This window comes from Columba livia, chromosome 18 (assembly GCF_036013475.1).
Source record: "Columba livia isolate bColLiv1 breed racing homer chromosome 18, bColLiv1.pat.W.v2, whole genome shotgun sequence".
Classification (NCBI taxonomy): domain Eukaryota; kingdom Metazoa; phylum Chordata; class Aves; order Columbiformes; family Columbidae; genus Columba; species Columba livia.
Window position 1 is genome coordinate 8,484,694 of NC_088619.1, and position 25,704 is coordinate 8,510,397.

Here is a 25,704-nt window from a genome sequence, read left to right on the forward strand (position 1 = left end):
CACATCTCTCAGTTGTCACCGTGGGGACTAAAACTCCTCAGCAAGCCAAATACTACCACATTTTTGGGACTGGGAGTGAATTATCATGTCAAGCTGAAATTCCAGGGAAAATATACTGTCCTTGTTATCTTGGAGATAAGCACATGAACTTACTATTCTTCCTCCCACGTGCTGATATAACCACAGAAGGAAGCAAACCAACTGAATTATCATTCCCCCTTTCCCCTGTGTTGGTTTTCTTTGCAGCCCTTTCCTCTTGAGCTCTGAGATAGCCTGAGAAGATCATAGCAGAAGGGGAAGAAAAGAGATTGCAATTTGATAGCCTACTGCTAAAGACCTCTGTAAAATCAGTAAACTGCTACAACTTCCTCACTGCACTGAGTAACGAGCAGCACTCCTAAGCTGACAAAACCTTTACAAGTTTCTGCAAATGTCTTGTTTTTGCAGATCTCAGAGTAGGGATTTTAAAAGGCAGAGCAGGTCTCTGCCTCTACGTATTCTGAGTAGATCACATCACTTCTGGGCATGCCCAAACAGCAGCTGACTGCAGAGTCTCTGCTGCGGGGAAAGGTGTCCACGTCGCCAATTAAACACAGAAGTTCAGGAATGATTCAGCACTCAAGCCTCGGTGGTGAAATAGCTTTCCTGTTACCCAGCCGTGTTTCTGAGTTCGTGTGCATTTCTCAAGAGGATCTAAATGCCAGCTTACTTTTCCTTTCAGCACCCCGTCTGGACCAATGACTTTGTCGAAGATGTGCTTTGCGACGTGCGAGTCCACGGCAGAGAGGGGATCGTCTAACAGGTAGATGTCGGAATTGCTGTACACCGCGCGGGCCAGGCTCACCCGCTGCCTCTGCCCGCCGGAGAGGTTGATGCCCTGGAAGGAAAGAGGAGAGAACAAAACACGTCATGCAACGCGGTTCCAACAACGGTGATGACCTGTCGTGGCTCTCGCCCAGCCAAACGCACAGATGCTAAATTGAAACATGAGACGCTGAAGAGAATAACTCACTCCGAGCCAGAGACAGGAACAGAACGCCTCTAAATCTGTTTGTTCGCTGCCAAACTTCCACTCACCCAGCAATCTGGAGACTGAATAAGCCTCTTGCTTAATAAGCTCCTAAAGGGAGCTGTTGAAAACGCAAAACTATAAAAAGGAAGACCATCAACCGGGATGTAAAATGCACACATTCAAAACACGGCTGAGGCACCTGGAACATCTTCCACATCTCTCATCTTCCACACAAATCCACAAATCCCCCCCTCTTCACGATTTCCATCTCAAATTTAGCGGCAAATGAAAAGAAAAAAAAAAAACAACTATGTTGGTAATCACAGATGTAAAAGTTTCTCATTAAAATGAGGTGTTAAGGGATGATCATATCACTTTTTCACTTGACGCACACCATATGTTCCCTCCCTTTTTATCTCTACGGGAAAAGGAAGGACTTTTAAGTATTCTGGACAGATGGACCTTTACAACTGGACAGCAAACGGAGGATGCTCTGATCTCCCAGGGTTAGAAGTGTAATTATGCACCAAGGAGAAACACATGCTTTAAGTTAGGAACAAGTTTAAGTCCAATTGCCTTTCACAAAACTGCCCCACATGTTTCAGTATTGATTGTAGTAGGGATGCCACTGTGAAGATCAAACCCAATCAGGTGCTGATTTCACAGCGTTTCCTCTTTAGCTGGACAGAACAGGAATCACCAAGTATGTCAGACTCAAAAAAATAAGATAAAAAGGGAAATAACCGTACCTTCTCTCCTATCTCAGTCTGATCTCCTCCTGGCAGCACTTCCAGGTCAGTTTTTAAAGCACAGGCCTCCAAGGCGTTTTGGTATTTTTCATCATTAGGAGCTTGGCCAAACAAAATGTTATCTTTCAGTGTGGCGTTCTGGATCCAGGCTTGTTGAGGCACATAAGCAACAGAACCCTAGAACGTGGAGGGAGAAAGGAAACCTCTGACTTGTAACAAGAAGCAATTCATGCTTAGAACCCTGATTAAGATCTGCAGCACACAGATATAGCTCCTGTTTAATACGCATTCACGTTACACATACACGTGTACTAATGGCTGATGTATAGTTGATAGAATCAGGAAAGTCATTTCATGTGAAACAATTGAACAGGTGTGGGCAAAACTCAAATAAACACACAGACAAGCTGGCACAAGAGCAAACAGAATTCCCTCTCCAGCCTGATGTGCATTATGAGCAATGGCAGGAATAAGCACCACATTTCCACACCATCGTTAAATGGCATCGTAAACAACACCAACCTTCACAGCCACTTCTCCTTCCAGCTTTTCCATTTCACCCAGGAGAGCAGACACCAGAGAAGACTTCCCGCAGCCCACATGGCCAACAATGGCAACCAAAGCACCACTGGGGACCAACAGATTTATACTGTGGAGGAAACAGGCTGGAAATTAATTAAACATCAGTTTACTAAAGACATTATGGGTCTTTAAACCTGAAATACACAGCCTGACCTCAGCCTGCCTGGATATAGCAGGCACAGCCTGGTCACTGGTCTTCTCCTTCCCTTTCTTGTGTACAATCAAGTGTAACCAGCACTACAGGAGTAAATGGAAACCCAGCATTAATCTATTAATATCCTGTTGGTTATTAAATCAGTAGGATATGTACCAAGCCTTCCAAGACCCTCATCTGTGTCCTATCAGTCCATCAGGAAGTCAAACAATGCAAGAAATCTTCCAGACATCTTTTGCTTTCTGATTTTAAAAACAAGAGCAATTGCATGAAAGCAGTGAGTGAATATATCTCATCTGAAAATGTTCAAACCACTTTAGTACTGTATTTCCAGCGCTAGTAAATAGGGTTCACAATGACACAAGAAAAAAAAACTTTTTCAATTAGAATTCTTTACTGTTCTCCCCACTATGTTCTTAAAGGTAGTGCTTCAGGTCCTGGTTTTGAAGGTGAACTGATTTGGAAATGACTGATGGACACAGTCTCTTTGCCATCAAAATGTCTTTCACTAATGAAATCAGGCCAGACTTCTGTTGGCGCAGATCCTGACGCAGAACTAGGGTTTTAATTCTTCTGTGGAGTCTTACCAAGCGAGTAGTTGATGTTTTGAACACAGCAAGAGGGTTTTTTTGTTTGTTGCTTGTTTTTAAACAAACAAACAAACCAACCAACAGCATTTAAAGCAGGAAAACTCAAAAGCACTACAATTTTTCTTCATTACTCTTTCCCTCTAGTTAGCTGAGTTTTGACTTATTGCTACTTTAGGAAGCCACCAGATACTTTTTAGGCCCCGGTGGCTAGCAATTTGAGCTGAAGATGTTGGTTCTTTCTGAAATAAAGCCCAGAACACTTAAGTCTACCTGGATGCAGATTTGTTTGCCTGAAAGAAACTGGCTCCTTTGAACTCTAAGCCTCTTGCTTGTAGGTATCTAAGTTGTTCACATTATATACTCGGCACAGCAGTACGAGCTCCTTGGACTGAGGATCTAAGAACACTTACCAGGTTTCTGTGATTTTGATCTGACAACAAAGCATAACATAAGGAAGTATGTGCTTCCACGCAAATTCGGTTTGTATTCTTTCAAATAGGCAAACATGCAAAACATGCACTCCCATAGTCTGGAAATGGCCCACGTACATCCAGAGGGATGAGACTGCCACAAGACTCTTAAAAGAACAGACCACTGTTCGCAAATCCCAACTAAGACATCTCAACTGTCTTTACAATCTATCACATCAATTTGATTTGTCCAATGCTTCAGTTAAAAAAAAGTCTATTTATGAAATTTACACAGCCTTTCTATCCTTTTGTAGGTAACTTATATTATTCTAGCCACCGCGGAGCTAAAGCCTTACAGCGCTGTTCTGTAAAGCCTCAGTATCACAAGGATTAGCTCAAAGTTTTAAAGGGAGCAGAGATGCACATATGGGATGTGTGGGAACAACCTTTTCCAGAAGTGAGCCCGCAGATATTACTAGAAATCTTTCAGATAGACCTCCCAGGAGCCAGAAACCGGGAAGCCGCTGCATTACAAGTGCATAAAGAAATCTTACTCTTTCAAAGATGGCTTAAGCTCCTTTCCCCAGCTGAACGTCGCATTCGTTACGCTGATGGCATTGCCTGTATGACAAAACACAACAACAGAGAAGGCAGGAGACGTGTTATTACACAGAACAGCACAGCTGAGGGACCGGCAGACAGAGGAATCTTTATTTACGGGCACTTCGTGTACCCTGCGGTTCCCTTTCCTACCGGCATGGGAAGCGCAGTCTCATGACTGTGGCTCACAAGACAGGCTCATTCAGAGCAAAAATAACAGATAGCAGCTTAAGCTATAGACTGTGCTTACAGACCGATGGAGCTGGAAATCTGTCCTGCTTCCCCCTGCCCCGGTGAGGCCGGTCCCAACGTTTGCTGCTCAGAATCCCCACGCAGCTGTTGGCACAACTTTCCTTAAGAAACCACTTTCAAGTCAGTAGGGGACCACAGAGTGCTGTTGCTTTGGTGTATCAGATTAAATTTGCCTCTGCACAGCTTTTGGTTTGTCACAGTGACAAGTGACAGATCTGCCGGCTTTCTTTACCTCCTGGTGGGGTGGCGTGTAACAGCAATCGCATGACAGCCACACAGCCACCCCTCCTCCTCCTCTGTCCACACCATCACACGCAGGAGGGGTTTCAAACCACAGTTGTCACCAAACTGCATTACATAAAAAAACACACTTTATTCTTGAGACCACCTGGTTGCCTTATTCATTTTAGAATACTGCTTCCAACACAAAAAAAACCCCAAAACTGTTTATAATGTTCCCGAGCATTCGTGCAATGCAAGAGGTTTGAGCAGGTCTTGCTGTCCCGAGTCAGTGGATGCGCTTCATTATCCAGCGCTGTTGGCATCCAACATATTGCAGATGCAAACTCAGGCCCAATAACTCAGCCCAAAGCTCAAAAATATAGCGGGAAACTTTATTTTGTAACTTGCACCCAGCCTGAACAACAAACACATAATTTTCAAAGAAGCAGCTTTTTGTTTTAACCTAAGATTATGGTTGTTATTTTCTTTTTTCATAACCCAACCAGTCCAAAACAAATACAAGATGTTTGTGGTATTAGCATAGTTCAGAAAAATACTGATGTCTTTACCTGGTGCAATTACTTTTGTTTCCACACAATTCGGATCAAGTTCATCATGACTGAGGAACTGCTGAATTCTCTTTAGGGAAACGCTTGTCTAAGAAAAGAGCATGGCATTATTTTATCATTCATTTAATAAGGACTTAATGCTCTTAGCACTGAAAAATAGACAGCGTACAGAATGGCTTCAGCTCTCACCCCATGGGCTCCCTGAACAGTGACTCATTATTTCCCAGCTATCAGCCTTATGCTGAGATTCAGGCTTTTAACTGTGAAATTTCTTAGGCCAAGCTGAGTTCATCTGAGAGAAGCAAAATTCACACAGACAAGCTTACTCAGATGTCAGGCTTGCCAACACGGGGCAGCAGCAGAGAAAGGGTATTAGAAATAAAACCAGCTAACAGGGGGATGCATTCCAGAAATCACAGAATGTCAGGGGTTGGAAGGGAAAGCTCATCCAGTGCAATCCCCCCATGGAGCAGGAACACCCAGATGAGGTTACACAGGAAGGTGTCCAGGCGGGTTGGAATGTCTGCAGAGAAGGAGACTCCACAACCCCCCTGGGCAGCCTGGACCAGGCTCTGCCACCCTCACCATGAAGAAGTTTCTCCTCAAATTTAAGTGGAACCTCTTGCGTTCCAGTTTGAACCCATTACCCCTTGTCCTACCATTGGTTGTCACTGAGAAGAGCCTGGCTCCATCCTCCTGACACTCACCCTTCACATATTTATAACCATTAATGAGGTCACCCCTCAGTCTCCTCCAAGCTGAAGAGCCCCAGCTCCCTCAGCCTTTCCTCACACAGGAGATGCTCCACTCCCTAAATCATCTTTGTTGCCCAGGGACATCTGAGGTTCTTTTTGTTCGAGTTGTTCGGAACAACTTATGCACCGGCTCCTCCTTACCTGCGCAATGTTGCTAATGACTTGCGGAAGCATACTGAGGGGAAACTTTAAGATATTAAACAAGGAGAGGGAGACAAAAGCCTTTTCTGCATCCAGGATATTATTCTCATCCACCAAGACATATACAGCAAATGTCGTCAATGCCACCTGAAAGCCAGAGAGTGAGTTTACTGCAAGATGTAGGTAAGATTTTGACATTTTAAAAAGCAGTCAAGCCTGACAGGCACCTTTGAAATAAAAGTATCAACAAAATTGGGCAAATTCTCTGTTTCTGACCTTATCAACATGCTTTAAGATTGACAAGTCACATTGACAAGTTGGTACAAAAAAGGCATGCAGAAAAAAATAACTTTCGGATTCCTAATGGCTACGTTTAGCTGAACCAGGGGGAACAAGAGGTGAACTAGAGAACTCAGGTAAATAAAAAGGAGAAGCTGTTATCTGGCTGTGGTTTGGCTGCATTTCCAGCTCCACCCAAGCAAATTTTCCCATTGTAAACTGCAGGCTAAGCAAACAAGACTTACTACAGGAAAGGGAATAAAATCCAAGTTATTTGCTGGTTCACTGTACAACAGGGACCATCCATGCGGAGGGACCATCCTATGCAGTAAAATTAACCATGAATAGGAACGGGAACGTGTATTTAAGGAAGTGCATTATCATTAAGGAAACATGAAAGACGCAGGATCTTGAAGCCGTTAAGAATATTTCTGCAGGGTTGGGCCTTTGATCTCGAGAACACTTGGCTCGGAATATTTTTGACAAAGCACTTATCTGAATGTTTTTGTTCATCAAAAGCCTTTCTGCAAAAGGGATCACAGTGCAATGAAGTGGAAAACAGAGGGAAAGAGAAAACAGAGGAAAAAGCATTTCAGAATTGGCTATGTATCATTTGGGCTTTATTTTTTATATTAAATAATTATTTTTTTTAAGGTTGTAGAATAATTTAACAACTCCCTCTCCCACTAAAACAAGCAGAGCACCATAACACAAAAGGTAGAAATGAGAGCTTAAGACAGACGTCATGACTGACTCAATCACATTTCTATTCACAAATACCTCTGAGGTTTCAAATTCCAGTTGCAATTTGTTATGGGAAGTACTTTGAAGTGGTTGGTAATTCTCCTGACACAGCTATTCCCAGCTTCCACTGGCAGGCTTTATCAATAAATACTTTCATACTGATTAACAAAGGGGCTTTAGAGAACAAGGAACTTTGCTTCAAAGCATGTGAATATTTTTTCTTTAAAGTATTTACATTTTATTACATTTATTACGTTTAGTAAGCAGAAAGTCTCACACTTATCCTTCAAGGATGTACTTGTACAGCTTAGAGAATCATGAAAATTCAATTTACCAGGAATGGCGCGCTGATCCATGCGAAGGTGGACAAAGAATTGAGATAGGCGGACTTTTTCAAAACTCGGAGCTCATTCTTTCGTATCTCCAACACTTTTTCTGAAAACGATGGTTCCCAAGCATACAGCTTCAGCACCTTTATGCCACCCAGAATCTCATTCATTAATTTAATGCGGGAGTCTTTATATCGCATTTGTTCCACCTGGGTTATTAGTAAACACAGGAGACAGAGTGTCACAGGAATTACTAGAACTGAGTTTTCCAAATGTTGTCTCACAGCTGGGATGGTCCTTGGGCTATTACTAAAGACGATGCAAAAGGTAATTAAAGAAATTCAGGCTGTTATCAATAAGCTCACTGTGCAAGTCTGTACCTCCAAAGAAACCAGAAATCAAAGAAAATGGCTCAAAAGCAGAGTATAAAAGCTTTTTACTCATCTTCTCTGTTAGGGATTACATTTTCATAACCACCTTAAAGAAAGATTCAGGCACTTCACAAAAATACTACCCTACCTCTTCCTTTGATTTCTTCAGATTGTTTTCCTGATATGCACAGTTGTATTTCTTATGGCATCCCTTGAAAAACTGCCTTTATTTTTTTTTCCTATACATTAGAATACAGTGCTTCATTCGGTTATTTATTTTTTTTTAAAAATAACCCACTAAGCTGTATGGACAAAATGAAAAACCGTGTTCACACACACACTCCCCAAGTGATGCAGCTCTGATCATCTTAGAATGGGCAAGGGAGAAAAGGAATGTTAATACTAACATGTCAGCATCCAAGAGATTTAATGGGAAGTCTGAATGTCTCTTTAAGGCACATAATAATACCGCTCTGTTACTAAGGCTGTGCCTAAATGTCATCCTTTATACTCGTTTTCCAACTCTTTCCTTTTTATACATCAACAGCTTGATCTTTTTTTTTAATCTGATAGGTTGCACAGCACAAGCCACTTATTAGATTTTCCAGCACAAAGCCAGAGGGCACTATTATATTGGTTTTTCAGCCTTCCCTGACTAGAGACAACTAAGGCTACACAGAAAGGAATAAAAGATCCTTTTACCTAAAGATAATAATTCAAATTTAGCCCAGCTCAGCAGCAGTGAAAAATCAACACTGGTTATTAGCATCAAACACAAGCTCCCAGGTTTCAGCTCCCATCTCTGAAAACAGCCATTCACAGCCCTAAGAACAGCATTTATTTGCCATTTCTCCAGAGACTCCTAGAAGAAGGTACCGGGTGAATGGATGTGGAGACTCAGAAACTTCTTGCTGTTCCCAGAAGCTGCTCCTGCACTATGAAGAGCCACTGACTCAATGCCACACCTTGCCTTTAAATAGCATTCAATTCGCTATGGAAAAACTATCTGAGAGGATACAGCTATTAAATATACCAGTACCATCTTGCTCATAAATTAATCGGTGCAAACAGCAGCTCATTAACAGCCAGGACAATCAGCGATGCCTTGGTTTCTCACAGCACAACTGCCAATTCAGATAACGTCACCCTCTCTGCTGGGACCTTACCTGGAATGCTCTGGTTTTCATCGCTATTGCAGCGTTAAATGGGATAAGTAAAACCATCACGGCGACCCCCGCCAGCACAGAAGGCCCTAAAGTCTTGATTGAAAAAAAATAAAGGTAAGTTTTTGTTGCACCCAAGTGCTGCTGTTCCCCATGGTGAGCATTAAAACAAGAGCAGGTTATAGAAACAGAAGTGCATTGCCTCACTAATGAATGTTTTCCACAGACAAGCTGAACTCCTCCCAGTGAAGTGTTCTGATTCCACAGAACACTAATGAGGAGACAGAAAAACATGACAGCATCCACCTAGAATTATTATTATGCTAGTATTGGTGAAAGCAGAGCGCTTTGCCATTTACCTGTTAAGTGGTTCCCATTGGGAGAGGAAAGTAAGCTTGCACTAATGCAAATACAGATCTATTGAGCAACTGTAGAAAAGGAACAAATAAGCTACACAGAAGGAATTTTTCCATTGATTTATCTCTGAGCAGGGAGCTGTAATTACAGAATTACCCCAGCAGCCTCAGTGTGAGTAAAAGCACACAAACTGCTACCAGGGTCCAGCTTACCGGCAGGGCAGTAACTCATAAAGCTGCTGCAACTTAATGGCTTTTGAGTCTAAATCAGGACGGTTATGCTGGTGCTACTGTTTTACGCAGTGAAACACATTAATTGCACGGAAACATTTTAAAGATGAAAGCCAGGGCTCAAACTGAACCTGGAGTAAACCAGAAACAACTTTACTGTAGCAAAGGGAAAACTATGTTTATTCCAGGCGAGATTTGTTTCACGGTGGCTTGCACAAACTCCTTTATGTGGTGTAATATAATCTTTATAGATGGCATACATTTCCTTTGTCCAGGTGGTTTTTGGTTTGGTTTTTAAACCATTTCCCTCAAGTTCTCGCTTGTTTCAACTACAAAGAACATTGTGATGAGCCCAAGATTGATCCTATCAAACGTGGTAGAGACAGAGGAGACAAACAGGCTGTCCTTTGCTTCAAGTGACTTATCTTACCTACCAGCTGAACAAAATAATTAATTAAGAGACTTATTGATTGTGTACTCCACAACAAACTATTTTACTACAGGCCAGAAGAGTAAGTTTTTAAAAAAGCAGTGGTGGCTCAAATTAACAAAAGATAACAAGCTTGCACACCATTGAGATGAATTCTGATAAAGTGTGATGATGTCTGTACCTGCCAGAGGAAATACAAAGCCAGAAATATCTGGAGTGGTGCAGACCACAACATGTTCAGGAAAGTCATCAGGTCCATGAAGCGCTGGGCATCCACTGACATCAAGTTGACAATTTCTCCAACGGTAGATGAGCGCTTTGCTGAGTTTGTGATGACTAAGGACTGAGAAATAAGAGAGATTCAGTGGATTCACAACCTTGATACATATGGAAAAGCACAGAGAAGTAATCAATTATTAGCAAAACAAGCCACCCCCCAACAAAGTGCCTCTCCAACAAGAATAAAATAATTCACAGTTACATCAATTCCTAATCTTCAAAGAACAAGACTTCAAGAAATGTTTTGCTTGTGAGCACCTCTATCTCAAGCAGTATGTAGCATTCTGAGAACATCTGGTTGAATCTTATCAACTCACAGCACAAGCACACTATTCCTCTGGATCCCTTTTCCAAGCATGTAAAGTGAACCAGTATTTGCTTGTCATATGTCTGGTGACCTCCCAGAACACTCACATTAAGCTGCTGCTGATCACTAGAAAACTCTGTAAAGCATGACAGAGATACTCCTAGAAACTCTTCAAATAAACAATCTTTTACTTTCCAGAGACTGTTCTTCTCCAATACACCTCCTCTTCCCCAAGTATTTGAGAACGGAGGCCACTTGCTGGGCTACAGCCTGGTGTTCCAGCCCATTAAATGCTTCCAGTCTTACCTTTCGGTATATCACTCCAGTGATCCCAGTTCTCAGCCTCATCCCAGTAACAAAGCAGTACTGGAAATGCTGGTGAAGTATGAGTGTCTGCAGCACGGCGCAGATAAACATCAAAGCCGCGATCAAAAATCCCCACCAGGCTGGGGCATCTTTGTTCTTAATGAAGCTGATTAATGCACTGTTTTTTAGAAGATTAGGGAAGGAAAAGGAAAAAAGAAACAAAAATAAAAAACATGCAGCAAGTTTAATGGGACATATCGCAGCTTCTCGCAACTCTGGCATCCTGCCACATCCTCTCTCTAACCACAAAAAGTAAACAGCTCTCCAGGATGCAAGCTGAGTAACGATTTCAGTCAAACAACATTGCAAACATACAACAGCAAAACCTTCGGCTTTGCCAGTGAGAAAGTCCACTTGCAAATGAGCCCATAGAAAATGAAATATGATGAGAAACCCTGGGTTTCCCCTGAGATCATGGTGTAAACACATGGCTCACTGTCTGAGCTCTGCTAGGCAGCCCCCCGGGGCAGGAGGTGAATGACAGGACACAGTCAACCGTGTAGTAAAGCAGGAGGAACCAGCTTCTCACCCAAACCCTTTGCAAGCAGCCCGAGTGCTTCTGCCTGGAGTGTTTTCCCACAAAAAAAATAGACTAAAAGACACCCTCCTGGATGGATGCGTAAGGAGCTCTTCACTCCTACTTTTTCAGTACAACAGCAGTGCCATTAAACTGCCTATATCATCTTTTATTAATAAGCCATTTCTTACTACACGCAGCTGCTCTCCCTGTGAGACCTGCACACTGACATGTGGCAAACAAGCAGAACAACCTATGGTAACATCCAGCATTCCCAAAAATCACATCTGTGATTTCAGCCTACTGACCGGAGAATTGAATTGTCAAAATATGGGCAGAACAGAGATTTGACTCCATGGTTCAAATAACCTGCAGGGGGGAAAATACACCTGGAAACTACAGATCAGGTTCCAAAGCCTTGCGTTAGAAGCATGAGGTTGCTACATCTTTCTTCTTCCACTCCAGAAAGACCGTCCTACTGCACTGCACCAGTTGTTCATGCTGCAAGTGGAAAGCTTCAGGAAAACCTTTTCCTCATAGCCTCAGCACGGGATTCAGCAATCTTCTTAGCAACATCAAACTCTCTTATGTGCAGCCTGCCAGACAGCCGTGGCTTTTCCATCTTCTCTTACCACCAGCAGCGCATTTTCCAACGCGGCAGGAATTTAGACTTGAGAAGAAATTCCCCATCATATGCCTACAGATATCACTGACAACATATCCAGGAATTTATGCAAACTTGAGAAATTCCCAGAATAGATTATACTTAATGTGTTCTCAGAAGGAAGCCAGCTGCCTCCTCTTCACTAGGGACTCTGGAAGAAGACAGATTGTAAGCTATTAAATGTCACCATACTGGGTTGGACCCACTTTTTAGCAAATTTCTGAGTATATCACAGAACAACATGATCTCGGAACACAGCTCCACACTGAGACACTCATATAAGAGCAGGGCTCTTCTCCCCACATTCACCTGTGGGCTCCATCCAAACTCTGTTCTTCCCCCATGCATTCCCAGGACTATGTGCTTTTCCATTGATTTGAAAATACAATATAATTGTTAGATAGAAATGTGGGTATTTCCACTGTTAGTTAATGATTATCTGGTGAAATTCTCACTACAATAATAATACTAAAAGAGAAAAAGACTGTGGGGATTGTGCAAATACCTTTGTGGATTAGGCTGAGCAACTAGTCCCTCTGGAGATGTACAGGTGCTCCTCATACAATGAGAGTTTAAGGACATACCACTTCTGTCACGATCTTTCTAATTTGTTTTTTAATAGAACCATATTTTTCTTCCACATGGAAAAGTAGCACAACTGTGCGTTGCACACTCTCATTGCTGTGCACAGCTAAGAACACATGAACTCATCTAAATGGTACAAAATCTTTCCCAGATGACAGCAGCACGGCCAAAGCACCACATACTTGAGCATCACGCTTCATTTATGCATCAAGTCACACTACAGCTGCGGCCACCACCAATACACGTGGGTATCACATGTACAGAGACGACTGGATCCAGCAAGCAGTGCTTTGCTTTGATTTCACAAATAATCCTTTAGAAATGGGGAGAAATTGCTTTGGACTGCTGCACGGAGCAACAGGTAATTTGTAATTCAAAGCTGTCTATCGGTGATGGGCGGTTTATGAATCTCGCGTTTCAGTGAAGCTTGCCCAATTCACAGCTTAGTTCACAATAAAGAACTCCTGTTTTACGGCATTTCAGCGGGAAGGTGGGGGAGCATACACATGCAGCACTGTGAGGGGAACTAGTTGTGCATTTCAAAAATAAATCCTCCGTGCCAAAGCCAAGCCTCCACAGGGACTGCACATAGAAACTACTCACACACTAAACCAACCTTAACAGCTGAGGGTTGACGAAAGAAAGTAGGTCTTGTATCAGCTTGAAGAAGGAGCCGATTAGGAAGTATGGCCCAAAGGTCCTCAACAAAGCTTTGAGAAAGGAAGGTTTTCTGTTGTGCCTTTTGTCTCTGATTAGAACTTCTGCTTCCTCTGGACCATCCCCAACATGATTCAGCACATTGTTAGATTTCTTCATATATGTCACATCTTCTTTCCTAGGGGAATGAAACAAGAAGTTGGAAACAACCGATGAGAATGTCATTGCCCTACGTGTACTGCACTGCAGTAACATCTAAAAGTCTGCTCCTTTCTTTGCTGTGCCACCGACCAACAGCAAGACTCCCAACAGGATCTAGATGTGCTTAGGGATAGGCCAGTCTTGCATAATGAGTCTCGTTTTCTTTTTTCTGCCGTACTTATGGGGTGTCCCCCACAAGGCAGAAAAACCAATCCCCACGGGAAGAAAACGTGGCCCAAAGAAGTAGGAGTTGAAGGCTTGATTTCCTTTGGCATAGGACAGAGTTGATCTCAAATCTCTAATTTCTTGTAAAGGAATCCTCTAATGCTTGCTGTTTACATATCACAAAGACACCCTCACCTAGTCCTTCTGCACTGTATTCTTTATTCAATTAGCAACTGTACTAAACCTTCAGCCTTATCTGATCACACAGCTGCTTTTGGAGAAGTCATCTGGATCCCTGCGGGGAGACAGGCATCGAACCACACGCCAAGCGAAGGGAGGAAGCAAGCACAGCCCTCTCAAAATACAGAGCTTTGCATTCCCGGAAACTTGAAAGAGTACAATCCATGTCACCTCCAAAGCTGAGCCAGCTCCGAGACCTGGATCGCAGCTGTCCAAGGCTCTTCCAGGACAGAAACTTTGGGTTTAGGTGCCTAAATTTTACACAGGTGACAATTTAAGCATTTAAACCCTGTTTGGCTGTATTCCTTTCTTACTTGTGCGTCCCTTTCTCCATCTGCAAAATAAGCCAACAAAAGTGACCTCTCCTGCAAAGCTCTTTGAGACTGACTGATGAAATGTTCTAGAAGCAACTCTGGGGTTTAGGTGCCTGACTTCTGTTGCCCATCAATAAAGAGGGGGTGCTCTGGGAAATAATTTCCCCCTTGAATCGCTCTCAAAGAGCAGCTTGGCAGTTTTTCTACCAGCAAAGACCGAACGGTTGTTGTTTCTTGGGAGCTATGGGACCTAAAGATTAATTTCCTAAATGTCAGCCAGGAAGGTTAAGTCCAGGTGGAGCAGGGAGAAGGGAATTAGTCTGGGGCACATAAGCCTTATAAGAAGGGACAGATGGAAGAGAGGCTCTAGAAAAAGTGAAGACTTACAAGAAGGCATTTGAGAAATAGCTTGTAAGTGCTACCAAGTGAGGTTGGATTTATGATTCTTCATAAAGCATGTGCAGATTTTTTGGAACTGGCTGTAGTTACAAATAATTCCAACAGCCCGTGAGCATTCAAAATGATCACTGTGGCTAACAGTCCACAGGTAGAAACTTGTTCACATCCTTTCAATCAAAGGCACGGGCAAATTCTGATTTCTTTGCAATAAAGTTTGAGGGCAGAGGGGAACCTAAACCAGACAATTTAGTTTTGTTTATTTGCCTTTCCCCCCACCCCCAGACAAGAATAAACTGTGTTGTCTTTGTCCTTCTAGATCAAACCTGGAGAGTTTATAAGCAGTGCCTTATTTTTCTGGCAACCAGGCTGTTAAACTCATTAAAGGATTTGAAGAAACAAGACTCTTCGCCCCTGGCTTGGTGCTATTAAAAATGTTTATTACAGTGAGCTAACAGCAACGCAATAGTTGTCTCGCAGCACAAAGATCCCAAAGGGAGAAAACGCACTCGTGGTGTTTACTGGGGGTGTCTAGGTGACGTCAGGTTTTCGGCAGCGTGTGGGACTGCTCACACCCAGCTTTTCATCAAAGCAAAAAGCATGTGCCTGGTTTCCATTATTTATAGCAGGGCAGATAATAGGCACTGATTATCTCACGGGAAAACATGTGGCTTTCCCAACGGTGATGACAAGGCCCCGCATCTTCAATTTGCCTCCATGAGGATAGTCTCAGAAGCGAAAACTCAAGGAAAGTAGATTCCAGCTCTCTCCTCCATCCAGCACATCTCGAACTTTCTCCAAAGCAACTGCACTTACTAGTAAAGTGAGTAGAAACTTGAGCCATACAGGCAAAGCGAGGAAAAGCAAAGGAAAAATACTCTTTGCGTGCTTTTCTATCTATAATAACAACTTCAATCCACACTGATCTCTCCTGTAACTCATTAGTAGCAAATGAATTATTAGCAATTATTTAACAGTAATTCACAAGACAGCTGTGAAGCAAAATGTAAAATAGGTTTTGTAGGTTTAAGAACAAAAGAAACGTGATAATCATTGCAATAAGTTTAAAGCTTTAGCTATGTCAGAGTTGCAACTGATTAAGTCTTCTAAAATAAACTATTACCTATGCTGCAAATATTTTCCATGACACTTTCAACACATGTGCAACTTGACACAGCATTTTTAATGTCATAAAAGCTTGTTTAGAGCAGATTTAATGAGAAGAGTAGAAAAAAGACTTTACAAGAGCTCCCAAGCAACTACCGCTAATGTTAATTGACAGAAAGAAATTGAGAATACCTACCTGTAACTGAAGAATAAGCAGAGCCACAAAGCTTTTAGAGTTATGTGAAACCCAGCAATCTAGAGTACAGTGATTTTCTTTGTTTTCCTCTTTTCCCCAGCTTAGAATCATTATAACAACCACCACAAAATGTTACCTGAGCTTAATACAAGCCAGAATTTATGGTTAAATTCATTGCCAACTGGCCCCAGTTTCTATGAATAATTTCCAGATGCAATGAATCCCATGACAAAACTCCAGGCATGGTTCCTGGTTTCCTAGCAAAAGTTTTCCTGGACCCTCAGCACTTGTGCACAATGGCTGCGCTCTTACTATATAGAATCCTGGGGGAGTAAGATTTATGTCTGTGCAAAAAGACCAGAACCCAGACAATGCACATTATTCCACACCATAAAAATAGAGACATTAATAAAAAAGGAAACCCACAACACACATACACAGAGCGCCAGTGTAGAAGCTGCTTAGTGTAGAAGCTGCTGGTGTTAGTGCTGGAAACCTTTCAAATTTCAACCGCGAAGTGGAACTCTCCACATCATATTTAGCCTTGCCAAGAGCCTTACAACTCTCTCCTAATATTATCACATAATGGGGTCTTTCCAATTTGGCAAGGATACGCCCAGAAGAGAACAGAGGAAAGCCTCCACACAGGGAAGAAATCTCCACAATGAAAGGAAATGGAAGTGCAGGCCTCCTCCTTATTGACATTTTTCATTTGAAACACACTATTATCACATCTATTTGTTTGGAAACATTTTGGACACTAACCAGTGGGAGAAGGAAATACAGTTGCACAATAGATAATTTCTTAAGAATAGAATAGGACAGTACATGCAATAAAAAGGAAATCCTCTCCAGCATGGATATAACTATATGCAGGTTCTGATCCTCATCCCAGTTCCATCAAAGACTATGAGATTTTTACTGCTACCTTTCTAGACAACAGGAGCAGGGTCTCAGCTCTTCAAGTGGGATATCTCTTCCTCCCCTGCCTTTCACATGTTTTGAGTTTCATATCTTTACTGCTGGGGAGTAAAGAATTGCTCACTGCTAAGAGCCCTAAGGCTAAAAATAGTGTCAAGCCAGAAAAACTCATGATGGGGAAATCCTGTTGGTTTATGGTATCTAAAGTTGTGCTCTAACGTGCCCAGGAGGGATGCAGTTATCGGGTTAGATATCTACAGCCTCAGTGATGAAAGCTGTTCATTTTCCACAATCCAACCAACTCAACCCCTTCTGTTTACACATTTTCAGCCCTTTTCCACGTGGTAAACGGCACAACCTGCCCACGTAGATTTTAAGCACCTGGTTCAAAAGTGTGTTGGTGGCACACAAGCGCCCAGAGGGCTCCTGCCTCTGCCTAGACTAATTAAAATAAGCAAATTTCACTGTTAATATGAATGAAGAACAGATAGGTTGAAGAGTTAGGTGGCATTTTTAGCCCACTCATTTTCAGGGATGAGCAGCTTATTGATGTTGAAACAACTCAGATCAGTCTCTGCAGACTTGTTCACGTACTTACTGTTTGCACTCTGCTTTTTCTTTGTCCCACTCTTTACTTAGTTGTTGCACAATAATTTTTGAAGTATCATCTTCATTCAGCGACCACAAATCTTTATCTTCAAGGGGCCTTTTGTACCCAAGAATTGCCATGCTGCACATATGGAGAAAAACAGTCCAATTCAGTTTGGCTAATAGTACTTACAGCACTGCCAGTAACTCTGGGACTATTAAGCTAACAAAAGCAAGAAGATACGTCTCCGCAGAAAGGGTGATAATTACACCTTCATCTCCCTTTGTTCCTTATATTGATGTTTGCAATTAAGGGAAGGACATTATGTAGTTTTGATTACATGTATTTTATTGAAAACATCACTTCAGAAACAAAAGACAATAAAAACCAACTACCAGAAGCATTTGAATGAAACTGTGGTGTTGAACAAAAACAGTGAAGCTTTAGACGTGAAAACAGCTAAGTCTATCTGGAATAATTGTCAGAGGTGAACAAAATGCAAAAGTGAAGCTCACATAAGTTAAAGGGAAATCAGATTTCTTTGAAAACTACAGTTCCTCAACTGTAAGGTGAATTTTGTCAAGGGATACAAACATCTAGTTGCCAAGGATCTCGATGGGGAAGCTAAATATTCAAAACTCTGGAAGTTTAGAAAGATCTCCCTTTTTCTAAAAACAACTTTACAGGGCTTCTGCCAAGGCAATAAAGTTACACGGAGGGAAGAATGAACATCAACACCCTCAACCACTATGAAAAAAAAAATGGGTCGTAACACGACCTTTGACAGCTGTTCCGCGGCTTTATCATGGAGTAGTAGTAAGCCCAGTCTCCAATTTGCATCTTTAATACACACGCCTTTCGACAGCAGTATCAGTTGGTGGTAATCATGTGTACTGATAACCCAGTTTACTTTCCCTCTTGCATGGAAAACATCCTTATAAAAAAAGCATTAGGTCGTGGACCTCAACAGGAAACAAAATGCCTCATCAGGCGGGTGAAAGGTTGCCACAATTAATCTTGTGAAACACAGCCTTCTGTCTTGGTTTAGGTTATACGCCAGCACGTGGTAACCACAACCAGGCTGGACGCTTTATTAGCCATCCCCCAGTTGTTGCCACTGCTCTTCAGAGAAGTTTGGGTGGTATGAGCACTCTGAAAGCTGTTTCTAAAAAGGCAAATGTTAGAAGTGCTGACACCCTTCTGGATGAAAAAGCATCCGACATCAACTACTTACAGAGAAAAAAAATCTCTATATTGGCAACTCTATTCAACACGTATGGCAAGTGGAGTTTGGGGCTGTCAGCTGTCCAAGAGCTTGACAAGAGAAACTCACCTTGTAAACCACCAAAACGTCAGTCTTGACAGGAAGCCTGAAGTTAACTCTGGACATGGATTCTATAGTGAAGTTATGGGAGGGAAATAAAACAAAAACAAAGCAAGATATTTACAATTACTTTGCTAAGAAGACAGTCAATTTTGATCAGTGTTGGTATATTTACGGTATATTACACGTATGTACCTATGTCCTAATGAGACATCAGATTGATTTCTTTCATTTCCCAGGTTATGCAGAACATTTTTTACGTCTAAAAATTGCTGCATATACTGCCTTTAAATCACACTTTCATAAACAGAAATGTCACTCTATAGTTTCTGAAATGTTCATTTTAAGAAATGAACTCAGCTTCTCTCTCAACTTGGTTCAAACATAAATCCAATTATAGAGACCATTTTATGAATTGGAGAAGAAATTTAACCTGTGACACCACTAATATCTTCTGTTATTAATGTTTTTTTCCATATCTATTCTCAACATATATAGAACTCGTTTATTAAGATAACTCTTATAGACTTTGGCTAAATCTAAATGAATGTTAAGCAAGGAGACCACTATCTTCATAAAACCCACTCTCGAAATAATTCATATTACATTTCAATATTCATAAATGTAATTTAAACTGCTGCAGAGTAGCAGGTAGGAGAGCTGATTTCACTATATAGCTTCTAGTCATATAATGGGAAAAGGCTTCAAACTCCAATATTACTGCCCATATCCAGTGCCTCATCGAGGGGTCACTAAGTACTGCAATGTCAATGACAATCCAAAGCTGTTTTCAATGACAAGTATTTTCAGTGGAACTCTCAAAACATGATATAGTCCGTAAAATGCAAAAAAAAAGCCAAGTGAAAATACTTACAGGATCTGTATTAACAGGGGAAAAAAATGGAGGCTTTTCTTTAAAACATGAAAGGATCAGCTCAGCGATTATCAAAGCAAAGTAGATGTAAAATGTGGTGAACCTGAACCTTTCATACGCATGGCCCTAGATGGACAAAAATAAAAACAACACAGTAATGATTGTTTTAATCAAACTTGCCAGCCCCCCAACACACACACACATACATACATATCCACTCTCTCTGACTTTTTCACAGCTGCTTTTGGGAGTTCATTTCTTCTTCTCCATCTGAATACTGCAAAGCAGTTGCTAGCAGGAACCATCTTACAAAAGCATGCACATGCTCTGTAAAGTGCCTAAGAACACGCTTATCTCCAAGCTTTTCATTAAATTATGTCAAGTTCAAAGTGCTTGTACATCTTCACTGCGTGCAGAAACCCCCTGGAATCAGGGCTACACGACATCCTTTTCAATTTCCTCCCGGGGTTCTTGCAAGATCATGTCTTAAGCACAGGAACTGTCAACCCAGATCAAAGAACATCCACTTACTTTAGTATCTTGTCACTGACAAGCAGACGGTGTTAAATACTTTCAGATGAAGCCGCAAAAAAACCACTCTATTGCATAATAACAGATCCATCTGCTCTGGTGATATTTCCTTTCCTGCTCAAATGAGTCTGCAGTTGACTTAAAACGTCTTGCTGTGAGGGTATGTCCCTTGTACAGCTTTCATACCCTAACGTGGTTGTGAATGCTCATTGTTCACTTAAAATGTTTAAACCTTAAGTGCAAGAGAAAGAATATTTGGTCCTCAGCCACTGCAAGAGCAGCAGAAACACTACCCATACCTGTTCTAAGGCTCTGCACTCCTAATTTAAAGTTGATTAAGGATTCAAACATTGATAGTTCAATATTTGTACTTATTCACTGCTACTACAGTTTTTAAATTGCCTTTAAGTGGTGTTTGAAAGGGTCTCACCAGGATTGCAGCTATTTTCTGAAGAAGTTCTGCACAGACTGTCATTTAAGGTTTGATTCAGTCTCCAATGGAATATTTACAACAGACCGGTAGGGCAAAATCCTTGCTAAAAAGATAGTGCCGCTAATAGTTACAAAAAGTATTAAAAAAATTTGCCAAACAGAATCAGTACTGATTTCATTTCAGGGGAAGCAATCACCTTAATGTTTTTCAAATATCCTTTTTCACTCTTAGCCTTGATGATCTAATCACTGAAGCAATCTGCTTTGCCCTACTTAGTGAAATTTGTCTCTGCGAAAAACATAGCAGGTTCTCCCACAGTAAGAAAGTTGTTACGTTTTCAAACAGGAATCATAGCAGCTCAGGTTTCTTTCCTCTCCCTCCAACTTTCTGTTCCCTATTTCCACCCACAGTTGGAGTCAAAATGCTGTTCTCAGCACATCAGGCACTGACAGAAGCCTATGGAGCTGTGCACAAGCTACCCTAGCAAAAAAGCAACGTTACGTATTAAAGTGCATCATCTCCAATTAGTACCCATCTTCATTTAAGCATGGCAGGGAAAGGAGGCTGCAAAAGGGAAGGAAAAAGAGACAAAAGAAAAAACCCCTCTGTTCTAACATACGTACAGCATCGGTACAGCGCTCGCATGTCTATCAGGTTTCCAGCACATCCTTGGGCTAAGCAAAATTTGCTTTTTTGACATTGTGTGAGAAATCCCAGTTCCCTTCAAGTCGCACAAGTCTGAGTCAATGCAACACAACCAAACTTCTCTTTCTGTCTGGCAAAAGCTGGGCTCAGATCTGACTCCAAACTTGGTGATTCACTCCCTTCACAGGTATTAATGCTGCATTTCCCGTTCTCCAAGTGCTAACAGGGATGGCATGTTACCTGCGCCGTTGTAGTCATGATCTTCGAGCGGAGAGGCCCCACGGCACAAAGCACAGACAAAAACCAGAAGATAATGAGCACTCCAGAAGACTGAACTCCTCTCAGCCTTTCATATTGAATAAGCAATGTAGCTAACAGCTGTAAAAGCAAAGACAGAAACACGTGAACATAATCCCAGCCCACTGCTGCCCTTCTTCATACTCTCAGCTGGCAGCTATTAGAATGATCATCTACAATAGGACCTCTTTGAAATAAGGCCCCATCACATCTTCACAGAAGTCAATGGCAAAACCTCCTTTATCCAAGGAAAGCAGTGAATAACTTCATGAAATAACCTGTTTTTACTTTTTTCAGAGCTTTATCTCCAGAATTCAGTTTTTAAACCAAAATTTGTATCTAGAGCTAGAGACAATTAAACACTTCAAACAAATGTAAGAGCTGTCATTTCTCAGGTCCAGATGGACAATCATGACTTGTCTAGAAAACAAGATTTTTAAAAAATATAACCAAGGGAATGAAAAGCTTAATGGGCAAGTTTCACTGCTTCGTTTTTCATACAACAGCCACGGGTCTGTTTGTCTTGCTAGGTAATGCAAATTTGGGTTCCGTTTAATGGAAGAACAACCACCAGATATGAGACACAGTTTTACAAAGTCCAATACACAAGGCACAAGCCACGTTCTATCATATCTCACTGTTTAGGCAGAGTCAGATGCAAATTCTCTCCACACCTGGATCCCAAGTTTGGAGAAACAGATGAGAACAAAGTGGGAGATGGAACAACCTCTCCATTATACAGAGTTTAATTTCCATAGCAGGAATCTACGTGAGAGAGATATCTATAATTGCAGCCTTCTCAATACACAAGATTTGCTGAAGTAATACAAGTACTAATAATTCCATTAAAAGAGTACAGGACAAGGCAATGAATGCAAAGGAACCCTTTTCCTCCTTCATCTGTTTAAAAAAGAAGAGTTATTCTTATTGGTCACAATAACCAGAAACAGGTACGAACCACAGTGATGCCAACGATCAATGGAGTTACAAAATAGACGGGTGGAGGCGTCCGGTTTTGCAGGAGCTCATGGAAAGAGTAGAAGAGATCTGCCCAGCTCACGCACCACAGCAGGACACCGAAGAGCTGAAAGCAGTCAAACAGAAACAGCGTTTGGTAATTCACCCCCGGGGGCAGCCGGAGGGCTGGCAAAGCCGTTCTGATTCACGGATTCTCAGTGAGATGAAGCTGTGCGAGCAAAACGATGCTGCTGCATCCATCAGCTGCGGGCAGGCTGGTGGAACCATCCCACCGCTCTCAAACCAAGGGTCTCTCTCAGCTGCTTCCCGAGGGCTTTGCAAACACAACCAGTAGAAAGAATAATGTATTTACCTTTTCCCCCCTGCCTCATACTACTCAGTTTTGATTGGAAACACAGGCAGCAGCCAGATTAAAGGCAGACAAGCCCTGAAGCAGAAGTCTGGATTTTTTTCTCCAGGAATAACCCCGGTTCCCTCATGGCCAATGGACAGTGACTTGCCCACTTCCCTTAGACCTCCTCATTTATAAACCAGAGGTGCTGTTGACACCAGTCATCTCCTAAGCACAAAATGCAGATGAAATCAGATAGCTATTGGGTAGACACTGACTTGACAAAAGTACCTTCTTGTGCTTACTTTCACAATGAGATTAAATTTTCACTAGGCCTACTTTAAGGTCTTTATTTTGCAGCTTACAGTGCTTAAGTAAGCTTAAGTAAGGGTGAAGCAGCATAGTTTTGGCTCAACATAGGGGTGAACTCTCTTCTGCAGAGCAATCAACTCGTCTCTCTACCCAGAAAGGTGAGCTCACAGGATGGATTTCCTTACAGATGAGCCATCCTTTGGTATCCTTCCTCAGAAATCTGCATGAATGCTGTTGTTTGAGCAAGTTCTTCATTTCCCCCATAAATCAGAGAGGACTTTGTTTAAACCCTACTGCAGCACTTGTGTGGATACTGAACTAACGCTAACAAACTCAATATTGTAAAGAGCTCTTACCGTCTTGAACCTGTTCAGCACGGAAAGCACGATGTACCCTCTTTTGTTGCGCTTTAGGTAGAAAAGATAAAAGGGTAATGCACTCCATAGATAAATGCTAGGGATCCACGCTAGGACGGTGTTCTGGAAACACGGTGTCAGGTCGGGATTGTCAGTGTGTATAGAAAGATTTGAATCCTGGGAAAAAAATAAAAAGACAAGGCATTTATTAATAGAGAGGCAGAAGCACTGCCAGCTGGAACATCTGCTTGAGTAAGTTGTATCCAAATTCTGATGGAGTTAGCGAATGGCCTTAAAACATAGCCCAACTACTTGTGGATAATCTGCTGTAGTAAAAGGGCGAAGTACAGTTTTAAATACTGGGCAAAACTGAGAAAGACTGACTTCTGCCCTCCTGTATCTCAGAATTGGACATGGATTCCATAGCGGACAAACCCCCTGTGTTTCTGTCTTTGCTCAGTTACAGGTGCTGATACTGCGGCATTTCTCAGGCATTCCCAGCCTGGAGCGCAACTGCTAAACGCAGCTCTTGAGGCAAAACCCTCCACTCGAGAACTCATCCAGCAGGAATGTCCAGCACTGGAGAAAGTGGTAAGATTTAGATCAACTGCATGCTGACCTGGGAAAACCCCATTTGTGACTAAAATTTTGTCCTTCTTACTCATATGCCTCCAATTATAATGAATTCCCTCTTCTAAACAAAGGTAAAAATAATGTAGGAACATGTGTTTTCTTGCAAAGTTTGTAAGCAACGCTTTCCATCTGCGACCCTGGACGCCACAATTCATATAAGAAACTTGTACCTAAGGATTCGATTGCACCACGTGCAAACACAGGCAAGTTCAAACTAAAATAGAAATTTCAGTACAGTTAAGGGGAACTTGGTTTTAATCAAACCTACTGGAAATTCGCAACTTGCATTTCACCATCTGATGTGTCATCTTAAATGTGGTAGATAAATACTTACTCGCAGGAAATGTAAAATTGCTTTGTTGTACTATCATTAACAAGCAGATGACAAAACTAAGATATCTGTTGTTCAAATATGCCTTATCTCTGCACTAGAATCATTTACTTGTACCTAATTATTTTTGGAAATGAGCTCTCAGCAGAAGTATGTTTCAGTTAAGCCAAGCCACTTCTCCCCACCTCTTAAAGTGAATGACTGACTAGTCTGAATACAAATTCTTCAGAAGTATTTCCAGCCTTGCTTTCGTTTACTGATACAAAAGACACTGAATGTTGAAAGCCACGGTTGATTTTAGGAGAACTGAAGAGCCACAAGCTGCTGACAATCTTTCAGTCTCGGTGATGACCTGTCAGAAGGGACACGCATCACCACATCAGCCCACATGAGCTCATGAGTGTAATGAAACTGCAATGCCTTGGCAGGTTGCAGGATGGTTTGGCTGAACTGTGACAATTTTGTCACTCGGCACTTCAGCTCCGGCACAAATGAAACCTCTGGCAGTGGGGAAAGGTGGCACAAATCCATGAGCTGTGCAGCTCAACTGCATCTTTTAACACCGGAGAGTTAGTGCTGAGAGAGACACAATAAATGGCTTTTCTGGCATCACGCAAGCATCCGGCATGGGCCAGGGGAATGAAAATATTCCCATTTACCTCAACAGGTTTGTCCAGACCTGGAAGAAACTCCAACCGCAAAGGGGCAATTACACTGCAAGTCAAACACAAGATCAAAACCAAACAAAACTCCAGCCCCACATTCAAACTGTTTATGTGTTTTCCCCCAGCGAGCAGGTCTCTGGCACCAGAAGGAGGATAACGTTTAAAGAGCACCCATGTTTGGCTCATCATCAAAACATTTTGGCATCTCTAATATGATAAGCTCCCCTGCAGCTCCCCTGCCTGGGGCAGGAGATGCCCTCCAGTAGTTTGGAGATGAAGAGCTCTTTAGTTCCAAAGAAGGAGCTTATCTACTATCATTTATTCAACAAAACAGTAATTTCCTCTTTAAATTATATATGGTTTAGCAATGTCTTGAACATGTTTGCAATTGTGCTCTTTTCACTTGCTGGAAAAAAAATCCTGGAAAAGGAAAGCTGAGGAAGAATAGCAATAAGTGGGCACAGAATACAACAATGACTCTGTTTAAGGGAAAAGTTATTGAAGGAAATTAAAAAAAGAAAAAGGCAGCCCTCTAAATTAAAACCTTTCCT

The 25,704-nt window shown here is 41.9% G+C and overlaps 1 protein-coding gene across 4 annotated transcripts in view; it reads right to left on the reverse strand.

Annotated features, from left to right (window-relative positions):
• ABCC3 (ATP binding cassette subfamily C member 3) overlaps window positions 1-25,704 on the reverse strand; it is a 47,539-nt gene that overhangs the window by 11,189 nt on the left and 10,646 nt on the right. For 2 of the 4 annotated variants that reach the window (XR_010467046.1, XM_013367197.3), the window contains exons 2-18: window positions 23,525-23,701; window positions 22,506-22,631; window positions 21,491-21,628; window positions 19,642-19,767; window positions 18,777-18,838; window positions 17,453-17,584; window positions 13,274-13,492; window positions 10,832-11,009; window positions 10,121-10,282; window positions 8,926-9,018; window positions 7,394-7,597; window positions 6,037-6,183; window positions 5,141-5,228; window positions 4,052-4,118; window positions 2,284-2,410; window positions 1,762-1,938; window positions 710-877 (exon numbers count right to left, since the gene is read on the reverse strand). Coding sequence is in view for 3 of the 4 variants with exons in the window: in XM_013367197.3 (XP_013222651.2) it covers window positions 710-877; window positions 1,762-1,938; window positions 2,284-2,410; window positions 4,052-4,118; window positions 5,141-5,228; window positions 6,037-6,183; window positions 7,394-7,597; window positions 8,926-9,018; window positions 10,121-10,282; window positions 10,832-11,009; window positions 13,274-13,492; window positions 17,453-17,584; window positions 18,777-18,838; window positions 19,642-19,767; window positions 21,491-21,628; window positions 22,506-22,631; window positions 23,525-23,701 (2,391 nt within the window). In the remaining variant the exon portion in view is untranslated. Of the gene's footprint in view, window positions 1-709; window positions 878-1,761; window positions 1,939-2,283; window positions 2,427-4,051; window positions 4,119-5,140; window positions 5,229-6,036; window positions 6,184-6,700; window positions 6,840-7,393; window positions 7,598-8,925; window positions 9,019-10,120; window positions 10,283-10,831; window positions 11,010-13,273; window positions 13,493-17,452; window positions 17,585-18,776; window positions 18,839-19,641; window positions 19,768-21,490; window positions 21,629-22,505; window positions 22,632-23,524; window positions 23,702-25,704 lie in introns of those variants that run through there. The other 2 variants (XM_065034823.1, XM_065034824.1) reach the window with 2 other exon arrangements.